Below are 21,480 nucleotides of genomic sequence, written 5' to 3' on the forward strand. Positions count from 1 at the left end.
CAAACTATATTTAGAAAGTTTCTAAACATAATACGTTTACCAAAATTTTTATTTTCTACATCCTACTATATAACATATGTCTAATCACATAAGCTTTTATCATACTTTTTTGAATTATAAAATTCTGCAACAATGTAAGCTTCTCCCGTTTTAATATTTGTTTTTATGTTTCAATTATTTTTGTCAATCTGTTAAATTTTAATTTTATTCATAGAACAATGGAAGCTCAAAAATTTACCTTGCTTAATGAGATTGATGTTCTAAAAACATCACCATCAACTCTTAAGGTTAGAGTTATAAGACTTTGGAGCATAAAAGACAATAAAAATGTGAATGAGGATTTTCTGATCAAAATGGTGCTCATGGATGAAAATGTACGTATGTAATTATGAATCTGTATATATGTTACAGGTTCTACTTTTTTTATTTCATTATTGATTCACTTGAAATTTAAATTCTCATATATATTTTTGGCTTTAATGACAGGAGAATCGTATCCAAGCAATAGTTTACAAACAGGATATCTTTAGATTCAAAAGATTCCTCAAGGAAAGCTCAACTCTGACTATAGTTAATCCGAGCGTTGGTCTAAACGGATCTAATTACCGTGTCATTGACTGTTCCAACAAATTGGTGTTGGGACCAGACACACATGTGAATCCATGTCAGGAGTTTGATGGTCGGCTGTTTGGTTTTAAGATGATTTCATTTGCATCACTAATCAATAAAGATGTTTATTTGAAATCCACAGTTGGTATATAAAAGTTTTCATTCAAATAAACTGATTTATATATTTAGCGTTAGATGTACATTAAATCTGCTAATTATTTATTTATTTATTTTTGTTTGTTTTAGATATTATTGGTCACGTGGTTCATGTGTTCAAGAGCAATGCTTCAAACGTCAAGGACAAAAACAAGCGTACAATGGAGATATGTGATTTAAGGTATTACTAATACTGTTTGTAACATAACATTTGCTGACATGTTTTTGTAATAAAAGATTTATACTTATTACTGTTTGTAACACTTCTCTTATTTCAGTGGAAGTTGTGTGTATCTAACACTATGGGATCACTATGCGTCTGAGCTCTCCAAATATGTAATTGAACATTTTGATGAAGGCCATGCCATTATTGTTCTGCAGTTTGGTAGGGTTAAGTATTACACCGGTTCTGATGGTAAAGGTAAGTATTTTAACTGTTTTTAATTTTCTTGAGTTTTAAATGTCACTAACTTAAACTAATGTGTTGTATATTTTTCATTTTTGTTAGAGAAAGTGTATGTGTCCAATTCTTTTGGATCTAATGTTAGCCGTTTCTTTATAAACGACTTTTTATTTGAAATAGAAGAATACAAAAACAGGTATAGTATTAAACCAATAATTATATTTTTATTTATGTATTTAGTTTTTTAAATTTCATATAATATTAGTTATTCCTAAGTTGATTCAATTTTAATTTTTGTAGTTTGTTGGATTTGCTAAATGGCAATGATGTTTCTGTTCGTAAACCGATTCCGGTGAAGATGCTGTCTTCTGTTGATGATGAGTTTTTGGGAGCAACAAATTTTTTAACATCGGAGATATTTGTACCATTATATATGTAAGTTAATTATTACACTTTTAATGTTATCATAAATATCTTTCAATCCTAATTGAATATTTATTAACTAACTTTATACTTTAATCCAACCTAAAAGTATCATTATCCTTGGTACAATTAAGACCATCTGCCCAGACACGGAATGGTATTATATTGGTTGTAATACTTGTAGCCGTAAGCTCATGGAAAATAATGGTGAAGGTGGAAAGGAGTATGAATGCAAAACAGTTAGATGCAATGTTTTAGGTGTTATCCCTACACCTAGGTATATATTGAATTCAAATTCAAATGTGTAATTTGTGCATTGTAAAAGTATATGTTTTTCTTGCTATTTACCTATTTATAAACTTTTTTAGGTTCAAGATTAAGATAAGGGTGCAAGATTCAACTGGAGTTGTGTCGTTGACTCTGTTTGATAGAGATGCTAAAATGTTGACTAATAAAACAGCAAAAGAATTGATTGATTCTCAAAAAGAGGTTTGTTTTCAATTAAAATACTTTGTTATTTATAAATTGGCATCTCTATAATAGATTGTAAGTTTAACAACGATTAATATTATAATTTAAAGATTTTTTTCTTTGTCATCTAATTTTATTACAAAATAAAGTTGACAATGGTGGATTCTCTGCTGACTTGGATTGTCTCATAGAAAAGATATTTGATTTTAAGGTCGATGTGGCAGATTTCAACTTCAGAAATAATGTCGAAGACTATGGTATAAACAAGCTTACTGATGACACTAATATTATCACAGAATTACAGAAAAGGCATAATGGTCGTTTGGTAATAATATATTCTTTACTATTTTATTATTAAATTCAATTTTATAACTATTTCAACTAACATATGTTGATTTTCCTATTTTGTCTCATCAGCAATCAGATTCTACTCATGTAACATTGGGAGCATCTATTTCTGAATTCCAATCATCCGGTTCGGTTTCTGTTAAGGTATGAATATTTTCTTTAATATAATAGTTCAAACTTATAAATATAGTTAACAGAAAGATGTGTAACATGATTGTTTATTGCCTCTTACTTTTTTAATAACAACTTTCTGATATTGGAGATAATCAAAATTCAAGTTCAAATGTTGATGCTCAGGATTTGGCAACTGATACAAAAGGAATGTCAACGTCTTCTGACGATAAACTTAAGAGAAAACTGGTTGAAGTTTTTGAAGTTGACGATGATGATAGCATGTCGGTCACTAAGTTGAAGTCTAAGAATATCGAAGAGATGGGAACCACTAGTCAATCATGCGAAGGTGCAGCACTTTTAACTCCTAAAGTCGAGAAGGAATCTAAGTGAACAATTTCATTTATGTTGGTTTACAGTTATGTTAAACCTTTTTGAGACATTTGGATATTCTATGTTTGGTTTTTCTCTTTTGTTTTTTTAAACGATTATGCTTGAATGTTGGTTGAGATGAACAATTTATTCTTCTTTGATTTTTTGGTTGTATTTATGTTTTTATTTATTTTTGTTAACTTAATGTTTAGTTGATTTTTATCTATACTATCATATGCTTCCAATGCATTATATAAATTATCAATTGACCAAATTAAAAACTAAATACAAAAATAGGTTGAATGCTCATAAATAAATATTCTAAAACCATTGTGTTAAAGTGTATTATATATGATATCTCTATTTATGTATAAATATATTTTAAGCCAAAATATTGTTATTTTGGAATTGTTGTTAATGTAATCCGTTTAATTGTTTGGTCTATATATAATCTAATAATTTGTAATATGACATGCAAGTAAATAAATTAGTTTTTGCTTTTAAACTTTTTTTTTTCTAACACGTTTATAATAACAATAAATTATTTTTTTATTTTCAACTTTTGTCTAATTTTGTATACAACGGTTTCGTTTTAATTTTTGTATTACAAATATGAATTATATTTTTAAAATATTTTGTATTATAATTTACTAAATGTAACACATAAATAAAAATGTTATTTATTAATTATTTGTAACATATATCTATCACTATCTTTATAAAATACTGATTTTAAATTTTAATTTGGTAACAAATCAGTAAAAGAAATTACTAACTAACTTCTATAACTTCGTTAAAGATATAAGCTAATTTTATAAAGTTTTAACATGATCCAATATAAAAAGCCCATTCCATTAGGCCCATACCCATATTTTCTGTATTAATTTTTTAAAAAGATACGACTTTTCGTTTGTTAAGCTTAATTATCATCTAAAATTCTATTACCTCGCTTATTCTCGAAATTCCGGCCACTAGAACATAAGATCGACTGAACTTTTAGAAAAGATTCTTCCTCTTTGATATACATATCAATCGATGGATAATGTAAGTATTATTATGTGAGATACTTTAATTTTCTTAATATTCTTATTTAATACTGTTCTAATCTTTTTAGCCTTAATTTATATTAACCGAAGATTGTTTTTAGTGATAATCTTTAATGTTGTTGTTTAGGGTTTAGTTATAACATCAAGGTTTTCTATTTAGTTCGTCTTCAACTAAATTATAAACTGCTTATACTCTCTGTGCATGCTTGAGGGTGTTAACTGTAATATCTTTATTTTTAAACAGCGATCCTTGTGTTATCAATTTGTTGATAACAACTTATTGGTTTTTGATTCTAAGTTTATTATTGTTATGTGTCATTGGATTTTTTTTGTTAAGATTTGGGTATTAACATGTTTTAATAGGACTAATTACTATATTAACACAATCATGTATTTATCAGTAACAGTATATGTATATATAATTTTTAAAATAATAACATATCAGTTAGTGTATTTCAAATTATTTATTAATGAATATTAAATTTTTACTAAACAGAATGTTATTCCTATGGTTTGCATTTTCTATCACAATTTCAACGGAGAGACGGTATGTATGGTAAAGCCTTTATTTATTTTTATAGTCTTCTATTATACTTTACCTACAACATAAAATTCATTTCAGACACTTCCAGCTATGTTTTGTCAAGAAATTTTTGAACCGGGTGCATTCCGGTTGTTTTGTATCACAAAGACAAAGATTGGTTTGTTCAAGTTAAATTCACAAACGGACGTTATGTTTTTCAAAATGGTTGGGCTGAATTTGTTGAAAACAATAGGTTGATGTTTGGAGATGTCTTGGTTTTCTCTCCAATTAAAGAAAATGAATGGAGATTCATTTACGTTAGAGATCATCCAGTTCATGACGACATGGTTGTTGATGCTGTGTTCGTTACCCTACTCTTAAATATCTTGTAAGTATCGGTTTAAAATTTTTTATTAATTAATAAATAATCCTTTTTGTCATTTATTGTAAGACCCCGAAATTCGGGTGTCCTACAGTTGGTAATCATTCTAAACAATTTCAAAAATAAAGGTTAAACTGGTTTCTTAAATCCGAAATTTCATTATAGAGTATTCTTGCAGCGGAAATTTACAAAATATCAAATTATTATCCTTATCACATAAAATTGTAAATTAAATTATTAAAAGATAAATCAGTTTCACAAAATTTAATAATCCAATTCAGAGTACCATTGCAGCGGAATAGTCAGCGAAACATTCAAACGTTATTTCTTTTTAAAACAAGAAAAGGTCATCCATGGTTGTCTTAATTAGCAAAAATAGAAATGGGCTTCGACTAAAAACATATTATCCTTAACAAAATTGTAATTTAAAACATTCAAAAATGATAGCATAATGAAGAACATCGACTAGAACTGCCTCGGGACCTCAGGTAGTCTTGTGCACCTTCAAGTAGTAATCCCATCCACGTGCAACCTGAAAAATCATTCTAAAATACACGCAAAGTCAGCTTGAGCTGAGTGAGTTCATGTTTTAATCATTAAATTATTTTAAAGACCAACAAAGGTGTTACACATACGACTTCCATAATGATATATAAATAACATCAATAAATTAATAAATAAACTTTCCTCAGTCAAGCACGTAACACGGGTCACATTCCATCAAGTCCAAAACACAAAGTTAAGGAGCCGATTAACCTTCACCCCAAGGACAGATAAACTGTTAGGGGATTTTACATTCATTCACCCCAAGGACAGATAAACTGTTAGGGGATTTTACTTTCATTCGCCCCAAGGAAAGTACTTCCTGTACTGGAACACATTCACCTTAACCCCAACAGGTAAATCAAGGAATTTTTACATACATTCGCTTCGACCCGGTCACGGCTTAAAAAACATAAAAGTGGTGGCTACACACACACATAAACATAACATAAACATCAAACTTTCAATCTTACAAGCATAGATAGTAAAAAATAACATAAACTATGCAATATCATTCAAATGCTTCAAAAGGGTAAAATCGTCATAAAACGTGTATGCTAGCCCAAAACGTAAAACAGTTAAAAAGGGGCATCATGAAACTCACCTGAAACAAACCACCCAATTATCACAACCAGATCCTCCAGCTAACCACTCACAGATCAAACTCCTGAAACGAATTACACAACATTCACTAACTAGACCGACACGACTCGTTTACTATACGAGACGTCATAACGGGTTTGAATTGACCCAAAGACACACCCAAAATTCATACCCATCTACATCAGCCCTCGGAGTCCATACATTACCCAAAACTCCCTTTCCAATAAATCAACACCAACGGTTCCCCAAACTATGTCTGTTCTACGTTAATTAAGTAGAATACGTGTGTCAACGAACGGATTAACCAACCCCTAACCAAACCATCCCCATTTTAATAACATTAGACCATATTACAGCCCACCCATCATCAATTAACCTCCCAAGTTGATTGGGTTTGAAAGCTTATCCTCTTTCCCTTTAATTCACAAATAACCGATTTTATGCGCTCTTTCAAAACAATTAAGGTATCATACACCAAACCAACCCCTAATACCAAAAAAATAATCCCCCCCGTCCTTACACTAACATAAGACATAACAAACTGATCGGGTTGGCAATTCCTTCAAATCCCAATTGCAAGAATTACGATCTTAATCCCGACAAAACCCTTATTTTCGTTTTTTTACAATTGACTTACCAAAACAACTCCAAATTCCATGAAATTTTAGTATGATATACTAGACATACCTGGGAAACCTTTGACACAAAAAACTCCAACTTTTGACATCGGGAAGCGTGCAAAGAGAATTTAATCAGAATCTGTCCCTGGTCCAGGAAACAGCTTAATTGACTATATTAACGACCGAGATAATGGAATTAAAGAATATGGGAGTGTAGTACACACCATGGTCGACCTCCAGCTGCTTGGAATTGAATTTTGGAGGTAAAAAACGAGGGGTTTGGATCTGGGGAAACTACCAATCGTATATTAGGAAAAAGCGGGTGGCTTTGGGTTGATAATATCAAGATGTATTAATTCAGCCCCCCTGAACTTTGTAAAATGTTCCCCTTGCTCCCAAACTAGAGTAATAACACTTCTTATACATGTCCAAGAGACCCCGAGCCCTTAAGAGAACGCCGAGAAATTAATCTACAAACCTTACACGTGTGACGTTCGGTTAACGAGAAATTTAGGGATGTTACAAGTGTACCCCCTTACAATGGGATTCGTCGCCGAATCCCGTTGATCCGAGAAAAAGATTGGGTAGAGCCTCTTCATCCCGCACACCGATTCTCAAGGAGCCTCAAAGCCTTTGCGGTGCCTCCACTGCACCCAAATAGTAGCATACCCTCTCTTAGGCATACAAGGAAATTTAGTTATAAGATCCATCGCAAGGTGCTCCCACTTCCATCCTGGAATGCCTAAAGGTTTGGTGTTTCTCATATAGTATATGGTTCTCAACCTTAACCTGCAAACCCGCCAAACACTTACCTACATACGGAGTCGCATCATACTTCATTGATGGCCTCCAATAAATCTTCTTTAAGTCTTGGTGCATCTTTCCCGCGCCTGGAAGAATGGAATAACGTGTCTTATGAGCCTCATCTCAAGTAGACATTCTCTGACCACCTTAACTATCCTTTTCCTTTTTCCCTTGTTCTCATGTGAACATTCGACACCTTTGCGGCCTCGGTAAACGATTCAGGCGTTAAACTACGCACAAACCGATAACCCCCATCCATAACAACTTACATAAAACGAACTTACTCCTCAAGATTATCATTAACTAACACAGGCGAATCCTCCCTACAATTCAAGTTCGTTATGATTAGCCCCATGGTTCCCGATACGACCTTCTCCAACTAACTCTTACAAGACATACCTTACTACTACGAAGATAGAATCTTCACGTAATCGGTCACAAGTTGTATTTAGCACATGGAAAGTAAGGGTAAACTGCTAATAACGTTGATCAAGTGTTATTAATCATTTACTTTACCTACTCGTTCTAAATACTTGTTGTTTATGACAACATTAATATTCTATCTAGCACATCGAAAATAAGAAAGAAAACATTTCAACATACATTGAATGTAACGGTTACCTCTTGGAGTGCACCTACCCACGGTTGGCAATTCTAGTCCCCTTCGTAACTGTTCGAGTCCAAGCACCGAAAGATGCCCGGATCTCTCGAACGTTGGCTCTGATTCCAAATTGTAAGACCCCGAAATTCGCGTGTCCTACGGTTGGTAATAATTCCAAAAAATTTCAAAAATAAAGGTTAAACTGGTTTCTTAAATTCGAAATTTCATTTTAGAGTATTCTTGCAGCAGAATTTACAAAACATCAAATTATTATCCTTAAGACATAAAATTGTAAATTACATTATTAAAAGATAAATCAGTTTCACAAAATTTAATAATCCAATTCAGAGTACCATTGCAGTGGAATAGTAACGAAACATTCAAACGTTATTTCTTTTTAAAACAAGAAAAGGTCATCCATGGTTGTCTTAATTATCAAAAATAGAAATGGGCTTCGACTAAAAACATATTATCCTTAACAAAATTGTAATTTAAAACATTCAAAAATGATAGCATAATGAAGAACGTCGACTAGAACTGCCTCGTGACCTCGGGTAGTCTTGTGCACCTCCAGGTAGTAATCCCATCCACGTGCAACCTGAAAAATCATTCTAAAATACACGCAAAGTCAGCTTGAGCTGAGTGAGTTCATGTTTTAATCATTAAATTATTTTAAAGACCAACAAAGGTGTTACACATACGACTTCCATAATGATATATAAATAACATCAATAAATTAATAAATAAACTTTCCTCAGTCAAGCACGTAACACGGGTCACATTCCATCAAGTCCAAAACACAAAGTTAAGGAGCCGATTAACCTTCACCCCAAGAACAGATAAACTGTTAGGGGATTTTACATTCATTCACCCCAAGGACAGATAAACTGTTAGGGGATTTTACTTTCATTCGCCCCAAGGAAAGTACTTCCTGTCCTGGAACACATTCACCTTAACCCCAATAGGTAAATCAAGGAGTGTTTACATACATTCGCTTCGACCCGGTCACGGCTTAAAAAACATAAAAGTGGTGGCTACACACACACATAAACATAACATAAACATCAAACTTTCAATCTTACAAGCATAGATAGTAAAAAATAACATAAACTATGCAATATCATTCAAATGCTTCAAAAGGGTAAAATCGTCATAAAACGTGTATGCTAGCCCAAAACGTAAAACAGCTAAAAAGGGGCATCATGAAACTCACCTGAAACAAACCACCCAATTATCACAACCAGATCCTCCAGCTAACCACTCACAGATCAAACTCCTAAAACGAATTACACAACATTCACTAACTAGACCGACACGACTAGTTTACTATACGAGACGTTATAACGGGTTTGGATTGACCCAAAGACAAACCCAAAATTCATACCCATCTACATCAGCCCTCGGAGTCCATACATTACCCAAAACTCCCTTTCCAATAAATCAACACCAACGGTTCCCCAAACTATGTCCGTCATACGTTAATTCGAATACGTGTGTCAACGAACTGATTAACCAACCCCCAACCAAACCATCCACATTTTAATAACATTAGACCATATTACAGCCCACCCATCATCAATTAACCTCCCAAGTTGATTGGGTTTGAAAACTCATCCACTTTCCCTTTATTTCACAAATAACCGATTTTATGCGCTCTTTCAAAACGATTAAGATATCATACACCAAACCAGCCCCTAAGACAAAAAAAATAATCCCCCCCGTCCTTACACTAACATAAGACACCAAAAACTAATCGGGTTGGCAATTCCTTCAAATAACGCCCCCAATAGCAAGAATTACGATCTTAAACCCGACAAAACCCTAATTTTCGTTTTTTTACAATGACCTACCAAAACAACTCTAAAGTCCATGAAATTTTAGTATGATATACTAGACATACCTGGGAAACCTTTGACACCAAAAACTCCAACTTTTGACCTTGGGAAGCATGCAAAACGAATTTAATCAGAATCTATCTCTGGTCCAAGAAACGGCTTAATTGACCATATTAATGACCGAGATAATGGAATTAAAGAATATGGGAGTGTAGTACACACCATGGTCGACCTCCTGCTGCTTGGAATTGAATTTTGGAGGTCAAAAACGTGGGGTTTGGGTCTGGGGAAACTACCGATCGTATATTAGGAAAAAGCGGTGGCTTAGGGTTGATAATATCAAGATGTTTCAATTCAGCCCCCCTGCACTTTGTAAAATGTTCCCATTGCTCCCAAACTAGAGTAATAACACTTATTATACATGTCCAAGAGTCCCCGAGCCCTTAAGTGAATGCCGAGAAATAAATCTACAAACCTTACACGTGTGACGTTCGGTTAACGAGAAATTTAGGGATGTTACAAGTGTACCCCCTTACAATGGGATTCGTCCCCGAATCCCGTTGATCCAAGAAAAAGATTGGGTAGAGCCTCTTCATCCCGCACACTGATTCTCAAGGAGCCTCGAAGCCTTTGCGGTGCCTCCACTGCACCCAAATAGTAGCATACCCTCTCTTAGGCGTACAAGGCAATTTAGCTATAAGATCTATCGCAAGGTGCTCCCACTTCCATACTGGAATGCCTAAAGGTTTGGAGTTTCTCATATAGTATATGGTTCTCAACCTTAACCTGCAAACCCGCCAAACACTTACCTACATACGAAGTCGCATCATACTTCATTGATGGCCTCCAATAAATCTTCTTTAAGTCTTGGTGCATCCTTTCCGCGCCTGGAAGAATGGAATAACGTGTCTTATGAGCCTCATCTCAAGTCCTCCACTTTCTTTGACCACCTTAATTATCCTTTTCCCTTTTCCCTTGTTCTCATGTTAACATTCGACACCTTTGCGGACTTGGTAAACGATTCAGGCGTTACACTACGCACAAACCGATAACCCCCACCCATAACGGCTTACATAAAACGAACTTACTCCTCAAGATTATCATTAACTAACACAGGCGAATCCTCCCTATAGTTCTAGTTCGTTATGGTTAGCCCCATGGTTCCCGATACGACCTTCTCCAACTAACTCTTACAAGACATACCTTACTCCTATGAAGATAGAATCTTCATATAATCGGTCACAAGTCGTATTTTAGCACATGGAAAGTAAGGATAAACTGCAAATAACGTTGATCAAGTGTTATTAATCGTTTACTTTACCTACTCGTTCTAAATACTTGTTGTTTCTGACTACATTAATATTCTATCTAGCACATCGAAAATAAGAAAGAAAACATTTCAACATACATTGAATGTAACGATTACCTCCTGGAGTGCACCTACCCGCGGTTGGCAATTCAATTCCCCTTCGTAATTGTTCGGGTCCAAGCACCGAAAGATGCCCGGATCTCTCGAACGTTGGCTCTGATACCAACTTGTAAGACCTCGAAGTTCGGGTGTCCTACAGTTGGTAATCATTCCAAACAATTTCAAAAATAAAGGTTAAAATGGTTTCTTAAATCCGAAATTTCATTATAGAGTATTCTTGCAGCGGAAATTTACAAAACATCAAATTATTATCCTTAAGACATAAAATTGTAAATTACATTATTAAAAGATAAATCAGTTTCACAAAATTTAATAATCCAATTCAGAGTACCATTGCAGCGTAATAGTCAACGAAACATTCAACGTTATTTCTTTTTAAAACAAGAAAAGGTCATCCATGGTTGTCTTAATTATCAAAAATAGAAATGGGCTTCGACTAAAAACATATTATCCTTAAAACAAAATTGTAATTTAAAACATTCAAAAATGATACCATAATGAAGAACGTCGACTAGAACTGCCTCGGGACCTCGGGTAGTCTTGTGCACCTCTAGGTAGTAATCCCATCCACGTGCAACCTGAAAAATCATTCTAACATACACGCAAAGTCAGCTTGAGCTGAGTGAGTTCATGTTTTAATCATTAAATTATTTTAAAGACCAACCAAGGTGTTACACATACGACTTCCATAATGATATATAAATAACATCAATAAATCAATAAATAAACTTTCCTCAGTCAAGCACGTAACACGGGTCACATTCCATCAAGTCCAAAACACAAAGTTAAGGAGCCGATTAACCTTCACCCCAAGGACAGATAAACTGTTAGGGGATTTTACATTCATTCACCCCAAGAACAGATAAACAGTTAAGGGATTTTACATTCATTCGCCCCAAGGACAGTACTTCCTGTCCTGGAACACATTCACCTTAACCCCAACAGGGAAATCAAGGAATTTTACATACATTCGCTTCGACCCGGTCACGGCTTAACAAAAACATAAAAGTGGTGGCCACACACACACATAAACGTAACATAAACATCAAACTTTCAATCTTACAAGCATAGATAGTAAAAAATAACATAAACTATGCAATATCATTCAAATGCTTCAAAAGGGTAAAATCGTCATAAAACGTGTATGCTAGCCCAAAACGTAAAACAGTTAAAAAGGGGCATCATGAAACTCACCTGAAACAAAACACGCAATTATCACAACCAGATCCTCCAACTAACCACTCACAGATCAAACTCCTGAAACGAATTACACAACATTCACTAACTAGACCGACACGACTCGTTTACTATACGAGACGTCATAACGGGTTTGAATTGACCCAAATACACACCCAAAATTCATACCCATCTACATCATCCCTCGGAGTCCATACATTACCCAAAACTCCCTTTCCAATAAATCAACACCAATGGTTTCCCAAACTATGTCCGTCCTACGTTAATTAAGTTGAATACGTGTGTCAACGAACCGATTAACCAACCCCCAACCAAACTATCCCCATTTTAATAACATTAGACCATATTACAGCCCACCCATCATCAATTAACCTCGCAAGTTGATTGGGTTTGAAAACTCATCCTCTTTCCTTTTAATTCATAAATAACCGATTTTATTCGCTCTTTCAAAACGATTAAGGTATTAAACACCAAACCAGCCCCTAAGACCCAAAAATTAATTTCCTCCCTGTCCTTACACTAACATAAGACACCACAAACTGATCGGGTTGGCAATTCCTTCAAATAACGCCCCAATTGCAAGAATTACGATCTTAAACCCGACAAAACCCTAATTTTTGTTTTTTTACAATTAACCTACCAAAAAAACTCCAAATTCCATGAAATTTTAGTATGATATACTAGAAATACCTGGGAAATTTTTGATACCAAAAACTACAACTTTTGACCTCGGGAAGCGTGCCAAACGAATTTAAATAGAATCTGTCCCTGGTCCAAGAAACGGCTTAATTGGCCATATTAACGACCAAGATAATGGAATTAAAGAATATGGGAGTGTAGTACACACCATGGTCAAAAACGTGGGGTTTGGGTCTGGGGAAACTACCGATCGTATATTAAGAAAAAGGGGGTGGCTTAGGGTTGATAATATCAAGATGTTTCAATTCAGCCCCCTGCACTTTGTAAAATGTTCCCCTTGCTCCCAAACTAGAGTAATAACACTTCTTATACATGTCCAAGAGTCCCCGAGCCCTTAAGCGAACGCCGAGAAATTAATCTACAAACCTTACACGTGTGACGTTCGGTTAACAAGAAATTTAGGGATGTTACATTTATAAAAGTATTAATTTTTCCTATACTATTTATGATCTTATTTTTTTAATTTGTTTGTAGCCATTGAAAGATGATTAGGCTAGAAACTAGTTTAGTTTACAGCTAGGACAGTATGATGAAATCATTGCTGAGTCTATTGATGGATTTAAATAGAATCTGTACATTCAGTGCGTTAAGCTGACTACTTCGAGATTTTGGTTTTACTGGTATGTGGGAAGAGATGTCCAAACATTGTAAGCTTGCCGTTAATGATTATTTGGTGTTTCAACGTCTTCAAGGTACGTGGACGTTCAGAATGTATGTTTTTGATAGCCGTGGTATCGAACGTGTAAATTTTAATGATGATTTGGTCTACACCGGTCCAAATCTCCATCCCGAACTCGGTTATGTTCCAATGGTCATTGAGATTGAAAGTGATAACCAATCTGACCAAGACAATATGCTTGAAGGTATTTTATCAATTTTTGATATCTTCTATATTTTTGTACACTTTATATTATTAATTACTTTATAAGTTATATGATGTGTATTTATAGCACTTGATGTTGGTATGGAACATGTTGATGAGCCGGTTTTGGATATTATTGTTCCCCATGTTCAAGAAGAAAACATTTTGGAAGTGATAGTACGAGATAGGCTGGTAAGTAAACTCATTTTATGCAAGTCTTTTAATTTCATATGTTTGATGTTCAAACAAATAACTTTATTATCTAATTTTATTTATAGCGTTTGCCGGTTGAGTTTGCAAGAAACAATAACTTGGATGTGGAAACAGATTTAGTTTTAATCAATCCAAATGGTGTTGATGTCTCCACTGAGATTGTTATTGAACTGAATGGCTATAATGAGATGTATAGGGTTAGACATTGGAAAAATTTTGTTCGGTCGAATGGGCTTCATATTGGAACATTGGTTATTTTCGAGTACAACGAGGCTACTCATTCGTTGATACTCACTAATGTTCTTGGTTGATGTTGAAGTTTATCATGGACTGTTTTTTTTATGCATTAGGGTTTAAACAATACAATTATGCTAACAGGTTCTATATATATTATGTTAGCTTTGGTTATGTAAATTATCCTAATTATTTTGTTAGCTTAAGTATGTATGCTTTGTACTACTAATTATGACTTTATGTTATGGTTTTTTTGTTATAAGTTTATGAACATTGTCATTAGTTGTATTGTATTTATCTTTTATAAGTATATATATTTATATATAAGAATTATTACCTATAATATTTATTGCCATCCGTTCATTAGGAAACAAACATATATTACCTAAACTTGAATGTAATATAATATTTATTCTATACAATAATTCCTATATAATTATCTATGCCATAAATTAATTTATTTTAAAAACCTTATATATTTTATATGAATACTTATATGTTAATTGTTTTTAAAAAGTCATAATTGAATTAAGAATAACATTGAGAAAGATTATCATATATTAATTGCATAAATCTATTCTATTTTAGTCATCATATTTCTAAATTATTGTCGCCATATTTTCTCTAAAAATAAACCAATCCTAATATAGTGCCAATTATTGTTTCCATTTAAAGAGTATAATTTCCATTATTTGTTTATATATACACATATAAATTTACATTCTTTGTCACTTATATTCTTTTTCATTATTGTCATACGTTTGTTCCTCAAGAAGCGTTTACACAAGAAGCTTAATATTGATTTTGTAAGTGTTTACGAAGTTTTTTTAGTTTTTTTTTTGTTGGTGGGATGCTAACCATGTCAATTGTTTACGTTTGGCATAAACCAAAAATTGTTTATATTCAAACAATAATTTCCGGATACATTTTTGGTTCATAAATACCAATTTTAAAGTTTTATTTTTCAATTACATTTTTATTTATATATTTAGCCGACTGTGATGTTTATTCAAATCCAAATATATACATATAGAAAATTTATTCTTAAGAAAGAAGTTGTTAAATATTTTGTTTTTCGATTTTTTGTGTAAGAATTAAAGGTAATATTATTTGTTTCCGGTATTCCTCATTTACATCGTTTTTCATTTTGAGTTATATTACTTAATGGTGTTTTTAAGGTTTAATCTATAAGACTTTATTTTTTCTATCTTATGGTTCAATAAAGTAGGCTTAACTCAAGTTTTAGGGTTGTTATCTATATTTTTTGAAGATGTCTACATCCAAAAAGAAAAGAAAAAATGAAGGATCTTCATCTTCTCAGAATAACCTCAGTAACAGTGGTATGTATAGTAATTTTATTTGTTTTTACCCAATTAATGATATTTCTATGGTTTGATTTTGTTTAACGGTGAAATATTGTTATTATTTTAATTTTTCATTTTTTTCAATGTAGCCCAAAGTCAACGTTTACCATTGTCTACCATATCCAATAATACAAACTTCATCGATTATCAATCATTACCAATTGTCACTCTACCATATCAAGCAAGTATGTAATTTTTAGTAAATCATGAATTTAAATTTGAAATTACTTTTTAAAATAAATTGATATTTCATATTCTATAATTTAGGTGGTTGTAATTTACCAGTTAGTAGTTATCAAGATAATATCCAGCGTTTATCTAATAATACAAATTCTTATCCGCATTCAACGTATTCCTCCTTTAATCCTTGTGTCCCTAGTACGTTAATAAAATTATCGTTATTATCTATATTATTGATTAGTTTGATGTTTATAAATTTTTTGTTTTATATTTAAAACGATACAGTTAATCGGATCTTCAACACCTTGCAAAATTTTTCATCATCAACACAAGTATCGGGTTTACAATGTTATAAGGAGAACGTGTCTCCATCAACAATTTCGAATGTCTACTCTTCGAATGTGGTAAACAACGGTTAGTATTCACGAATTGTTTTCAATTTAAATATACTCTGTTAATATTTTTAGTATTATTTACAACCTTTATTTATGTTTAAATGATGATACTTGTGACCTTTGTAATTTCAAGACCCTCAAATATGTACACCATTTTTGAACTCTGCTTCGTCCAAAAGAAAAGAAAGACGATCAATTTTAGATGCAAAAAGAACTTCCTCCGTTGACGGGAACAAAAATGCTCTACAAAATAGGTCTTCAGGTATATTGCATTTTCCTTATAATTATTTTTTTTTGAATTTATTTTAAATAAATGAAAATCATATGGTGGAAACCAATTCGCAAGTATGTAAATTGTATTAAAATTATAACTTTATATTATAAAAATTATTTAGAAATGAAAATTAACAAATCAATTGTCTATTTCAGGTGCTTCTAATATACCTGTTAGTGGTTTAAGCAACAATCCAAATAATTTTCCGAATACAACATATAAATCATTTAATCCTTGTATCCCTGGTATGTTGTTAAATTGTTTTTCACTATGTATTGTCATCATCAATTTGTGTTTATCATTTTTATGATTAATATGTTAAACAATATAGTTAATATAAACTTTGACAAATTGAAAAATATCCACTCATCCACACAATTTACTCGTTTACAATCTAATAACGAGAACATGTCTCCATAAACAACGCCAAATGTCTACTCTTCGATTGTATTAAACAACGGTTAGCGTTTTAAAATATTTTTAAATAAACATGTTTTATTTAGTCTTTAGTTATGCTTAAAAATTGATATTATTACGTTTGTAATTTCAAGACTCTAAAACATGTACACCATTTGTGAACTCTGCTGCGTCCAAAAGGAAAGAAAGACGATCAATTTAGATTCCAAAAGAACTGCTTTTATTGACAGAAACAAACCTGGTCTCCGAAATACATCTTCAGGTAATTTGTTTTTCAAATTGAACTATTATTGTCCTTTTTTATGTATGTTTTTTGAATGAAACAAAAAAACAATTTTTCAATCAAACGTTTCCTAATTTGTTAAGTTAAACATGTTACAATTTAACATAAAATAATTTGAATATAATTTACAATTTGAATAACTTTCTTTTTAATAACTTTCTTTTTTAATTTTGTTGACAACCTTTATAATAACTTTCTTTCTTTAATTTTGAACAGGTCGTATAAATAAATATAATGTTCAAGAAGGATCAAACGCGTCTTGTGTTGTTGATGACATTCCGGAGTCATCTACAACCTTTCGTAGAAGGTCAAGAAAAAGAACTCCTATAGTACCTATACCTATGGCTGATTTAAATGAACATGCTACAACTATTGATTATCATAATGTTGTAGATGTTTATAAAGGAATATCATCAGGTATGATATATATTTCATAATTTACTTGAAATCATTTATTATGTATTTAGGTATACTAAGTAACTCCAAATGCTGATATTAAAATTATACTAGAATATCTTGATCATGGAAATCAATCCGTTATGTGTCCAAGTTGCAATTCTTTGTTTTGGAAAGCCGAAGTTAACAGACCAAGTAGTGCTAATGAAGAATGAGCTTTTTCAATTTGTTGTTATAATGGCAAAGTCGAACTTCCCGATGTTAGGCAACCAGAGGATACTTATCTTGACTTATTTCGTGGTGAGAGTGCCATGAGTAACTATTTCTTGAAAAACATTAGACGTTCCAGTTCGATGTTTTCATTTACGTCTATGGGAGGAAAGATTGATCATTCCATAAACAGAGGCAATGCGCCATATACGTTTCGACTTAGCGGTGAAAACTATCATTGCTTGGGAAGTCTTTTACCATTAGAAGGTTGTAAACCACAGTTTTCTCAACTTTACATTTACGACACTGAAAACGAGGTTTCTAACCGTCAGGGTGTTTTTGGGTAAATACTTTTAACGATATTCGTCCACTTTTGTTATGTTATTAATTTTTATTTTATTTTTTATTTTTTATAATCTTAGGAAATGTTTTTTTTTTGTGGGCAGTGATAATAATTCAATGGACGATGAGCTAGAGATGTATATTATTGATTATAGAAGACGATGTTAGATTCAAATAATCATTTGGTCCAAGCTTATCGGATGGTAAGAGATTGTTTTGAAGAAAACCCACAACTCGATTTGAAGTTGCGTATTATTGGAACACGACAGCATGATGCGAGACAATATAACTTACCATCCAGTTCTGAAGTTGTCGCTTTAATCGTCGGTGATATTGGTCACGCTGTCGACAACCGAGATATAATTTTTACCAAGCAATCTGGTTCGTTAAAGCGTATCAGTGAACTTCATCCATCGTATACACCTCTTCAATACCCGTTGTCTCATCCTTTTGGTGAGGATGGTTATCAGGTTAATATACTTCATAAGAAAGTTTCCTCTTCATCAACTGCAACACGCAAGAAGGTTACAATGCGTGAGTTTTTTGCTTATCATATTCAAGATAGGCCAAATACGTTTTCAACCATGTTAAATGGTAGGCGTTTGTTTTAACAAATTTTAGTTGACAAATATACGATGATTGAGGCTCAAAGATTACATTTTATACGTGGTAAACAACATGAACTTCGATGTGATACTTACCAAAGTTTACGAGGTATGCAATCTGTTGGGAATACTGATGTTTCAACCGCTGGTCAACGTGTTATTCTACCATCCTCATTTACTGGAGGAGCAAGATATATGATGCAAAATTATCTAGACACTATGTGTCTCTGTAGATGGTTTGGCTATCCTGATTTTTTCATAACCATAACATGTAATCCCAATTGGCTAGAAGTTAAAAGATTTCTTAAGGATACAACATTAAAGTCGGAGGATAGACCTGATATTTTCTGTCGGCTTTTTCAGGTCAAACTTGATGCAATGATTAAATTGGTGAAGGATAAGTCTTTGCTTGGAAAGGTTCAAGCAGGTAATTTTATTTAATTTGATGAGTATAAAATTATAAACATGACCTACTTGAATATTTTACTTTCTATAGAGTTAAAAATCAATTTAAACAAACAGATGATTTGTTTAACAAATAAAAGTTGATTAATTTTTACTTTTATTATGTATGTTGTAGTTGTTTCCACGATAGAGTTTCAAAAAAGGGGGCTACCGCATGCTCATATTTGCATATTTATGCATCCAGGTAGCAAGATTCATAATCCACAAGATGTAGATAAATTTATTTCTGCTGAGATTCCAAACAAAGACACTGATCCATACCTATACAAGCTTGTATCTGATCATATGATTCACGGTCCGTGTGGTGATGCTAATCCGAAGTGTACCTGCATGGTAAACAAAAATGCTCCAAAGGTTTTCCTAAAATGTTTAATGATGAGACAGCTGTTGATTCGCAAGGTTTTCAGGTATACAAAAGAAAAAATAACGGGCAATATGTTGTTAAGTCAGAAATAATGATGGATAACAGAACTGTTGTACCATACAACAAGACTTTATTAAAACAATTTCAAGCACATATTAATGTTGAGTGGTGTAATCAAGATGGATCGATAAAGTATTTGTTCAAATACATTAATAAGGGTCCAGACCGAGCAAAAATTTCTTTTGTACAAAATAACAATGCTGATAACCCGGATCCTAATTTAGATGAAATCAAAGAGTTTTATGATTGTAGATATGTCTTTGCATGCGAGGTAACATGGAGGATATTTTCATTTGATGTGCATTATAGGATTCTGTCTGTTATGAGACTTGCTTTTCATTATCCGGTGAGCAACAGGTAATATATGGTGCTAACGAAGATATTGAAGATATTTTAAACAAGACAACTAATGCTTCTTCGATGTTTACCGGTTGGTTTGAGTGTAATAAGAAACATGACCTTGCAAAAACTCTCACATACACAGAGTTTCCAACAAAGATGTTTGGAAAAAACAGTTACGTAAATGGGAACCTCGCCTAAGGGGTTTCGCAATAGGTAGAGTTTATGCTGTTCCGCCGGCATTCGACGAGGCTTACTATCTAAGGATATTATTAAATAAGGTTAAAGGCCCGGAATTTTTTTAAGATATTCTAACAGTTAATGGAGTTGTGTTTGAAACTTTTCGAGATGCATGTTACAAAAGAGGTCTTTTAGATGATGACAATGAATACATAGAAGCCATTGAAGAAGCAAGTCATAACTCTACCGGATATTATTTAAGAAATTTATTTGCTACAATGTTGATTACTTATAGTTTATCTATACCTCATTTTGTTTGGGAAAGCACTTGGCAACTTTTAGTTGACGGTATACTATATAAACAACAAAAAGATCAAAATAACCCAGGTACAATTAACTCATTTTTTAATTTTTTCAGTTATGGAAAATATGTAATATCCATTAATATTTATTTAATTAGTTTGTTTTTATTTATTTTCAGGTTTGATTCTTAATGAACAACAGTTAAAAAACCTAGCACTCCTCGAAATTGAAAATTTCTTAATTTCAAACAACTCCAGTCTTAGAAGATATCAACAAATGCCATTTCCAGATATGGAGACAATTTCACGAGCAACTAATCCGTTAATGGTGGAAGAGCTCTCATATGATACCGAGACCATGAATAACGAATTTAATAATCTGTTTGATTCCTTAACAGACGAACAACGAGGGGTTTATAAAGAAATAATGAGTGCTTTGATTGATAAAAAAGGTGGAGTATATTTTGTTTATGGTTACGGCGGTACTGGAAAAACTTATTTATGGAAAACCTTATCTGCATCGATAAGGTCAAAAGGAGAAGTTGTGTTGAATGTCGCTTCAAGTGGTATAGCTTCCTTGCTTTTGGAGGGTGGAAGAACCGCACATTCGAGATTTTTAATACCTATTAATTTGACCGAAGATTTCATTTGTCCTGTAATATTACAACCCAATTTATGTTAGTTTTTATATTAATCATTTTTTGAGTATATATGGGTTTATTTGTTATTCCAGTATCAAGTTACTTTTAAATATCTTACTTTGTTTATGTTTTTTTATTCTTTCATAAATTAGGTTAAAGGAAATACAGTCGTATAAGAG

At 32.6% G+C, this 21,480-nt stretch overlaps 2 protein-coding genes across 2 annotated transcripts; both read left to right on the forward strand.

The window, feature by feature from the left end:
• Nucleotides 1-218: 218 nt before the first annotated feature.
• LOC143559607 (replication protein A 70 kDa DNA-binding subunit C-like) lies at nucleotides 219-2,914 on the forward strand. Its single transcript, XM_077048131.1, has 11 exons — nucleotides 219-374; nucleotides 487-754; nucleotides 856-946; nucleotides 1,044-1,186; nucleotides 1,274-1,364; nucleotides 1,469-1,603; nucleotides 1,776-1,868; nucleotides 1,960-2,080; nucleotides 2,274-2,387; nucleotides 2,480-2,554; nucleotides 2,708-2,914. The coding sequence occupies exons 1-11, from the start codon at nucleotides 219-221 to the stop codon at nucleotides 2,912-2,914; spliced, it is 1,494 nt and encodes a 497-aa protein (XP_076904246.1).
• A 15,250-nt stretch (nucleotides 2,915-18,164) lies between these two features.
• LOC143559608 (uncharacterized) lies at nucleotides 18,165-21,477 on the forward strand. The gene is made up of 9 exons (XM_077048132.1): nucleotides 18,165-18,346; nucleotides 18,426-18,482; nucleotides 19,184-19,377; nucleotides 19,531-19,822; nucleotides 19,885-20,110; nucleotides 20,197-20,269; nucleotides 20,497-20,745; nucleotides 20,840-21,315; nucleotides 21,454-21,477. Exons 1-9 carry the CDS (start codon nucleotides 18,165-18,167, stop codon nucleotides 21,475-21,477), a joined length of 1,773 nt encoding a protein of 590 aa, XP_076904247.1.
• The last annotated feature ends 3 nt before the right edge of the window (nucleotides 21,478-21,480 follow it).

Source organism: Bidens hawaiensis, unplaced genomic scaffold, assembly GCF_021521415.1.
Source record: "Bidens hawaiensis isolate Kalapana, Puna unplaced genomic scaffold, B.hawaiensis_p1.1 tig00019943_1, whole genome shotgun sequence".
NCBI lineage: Eukaryota > Viridiplantae > Streptophyta > Magnoliopsida > Asterales > Asteraceae > Bidens > Bidens hawaiensis.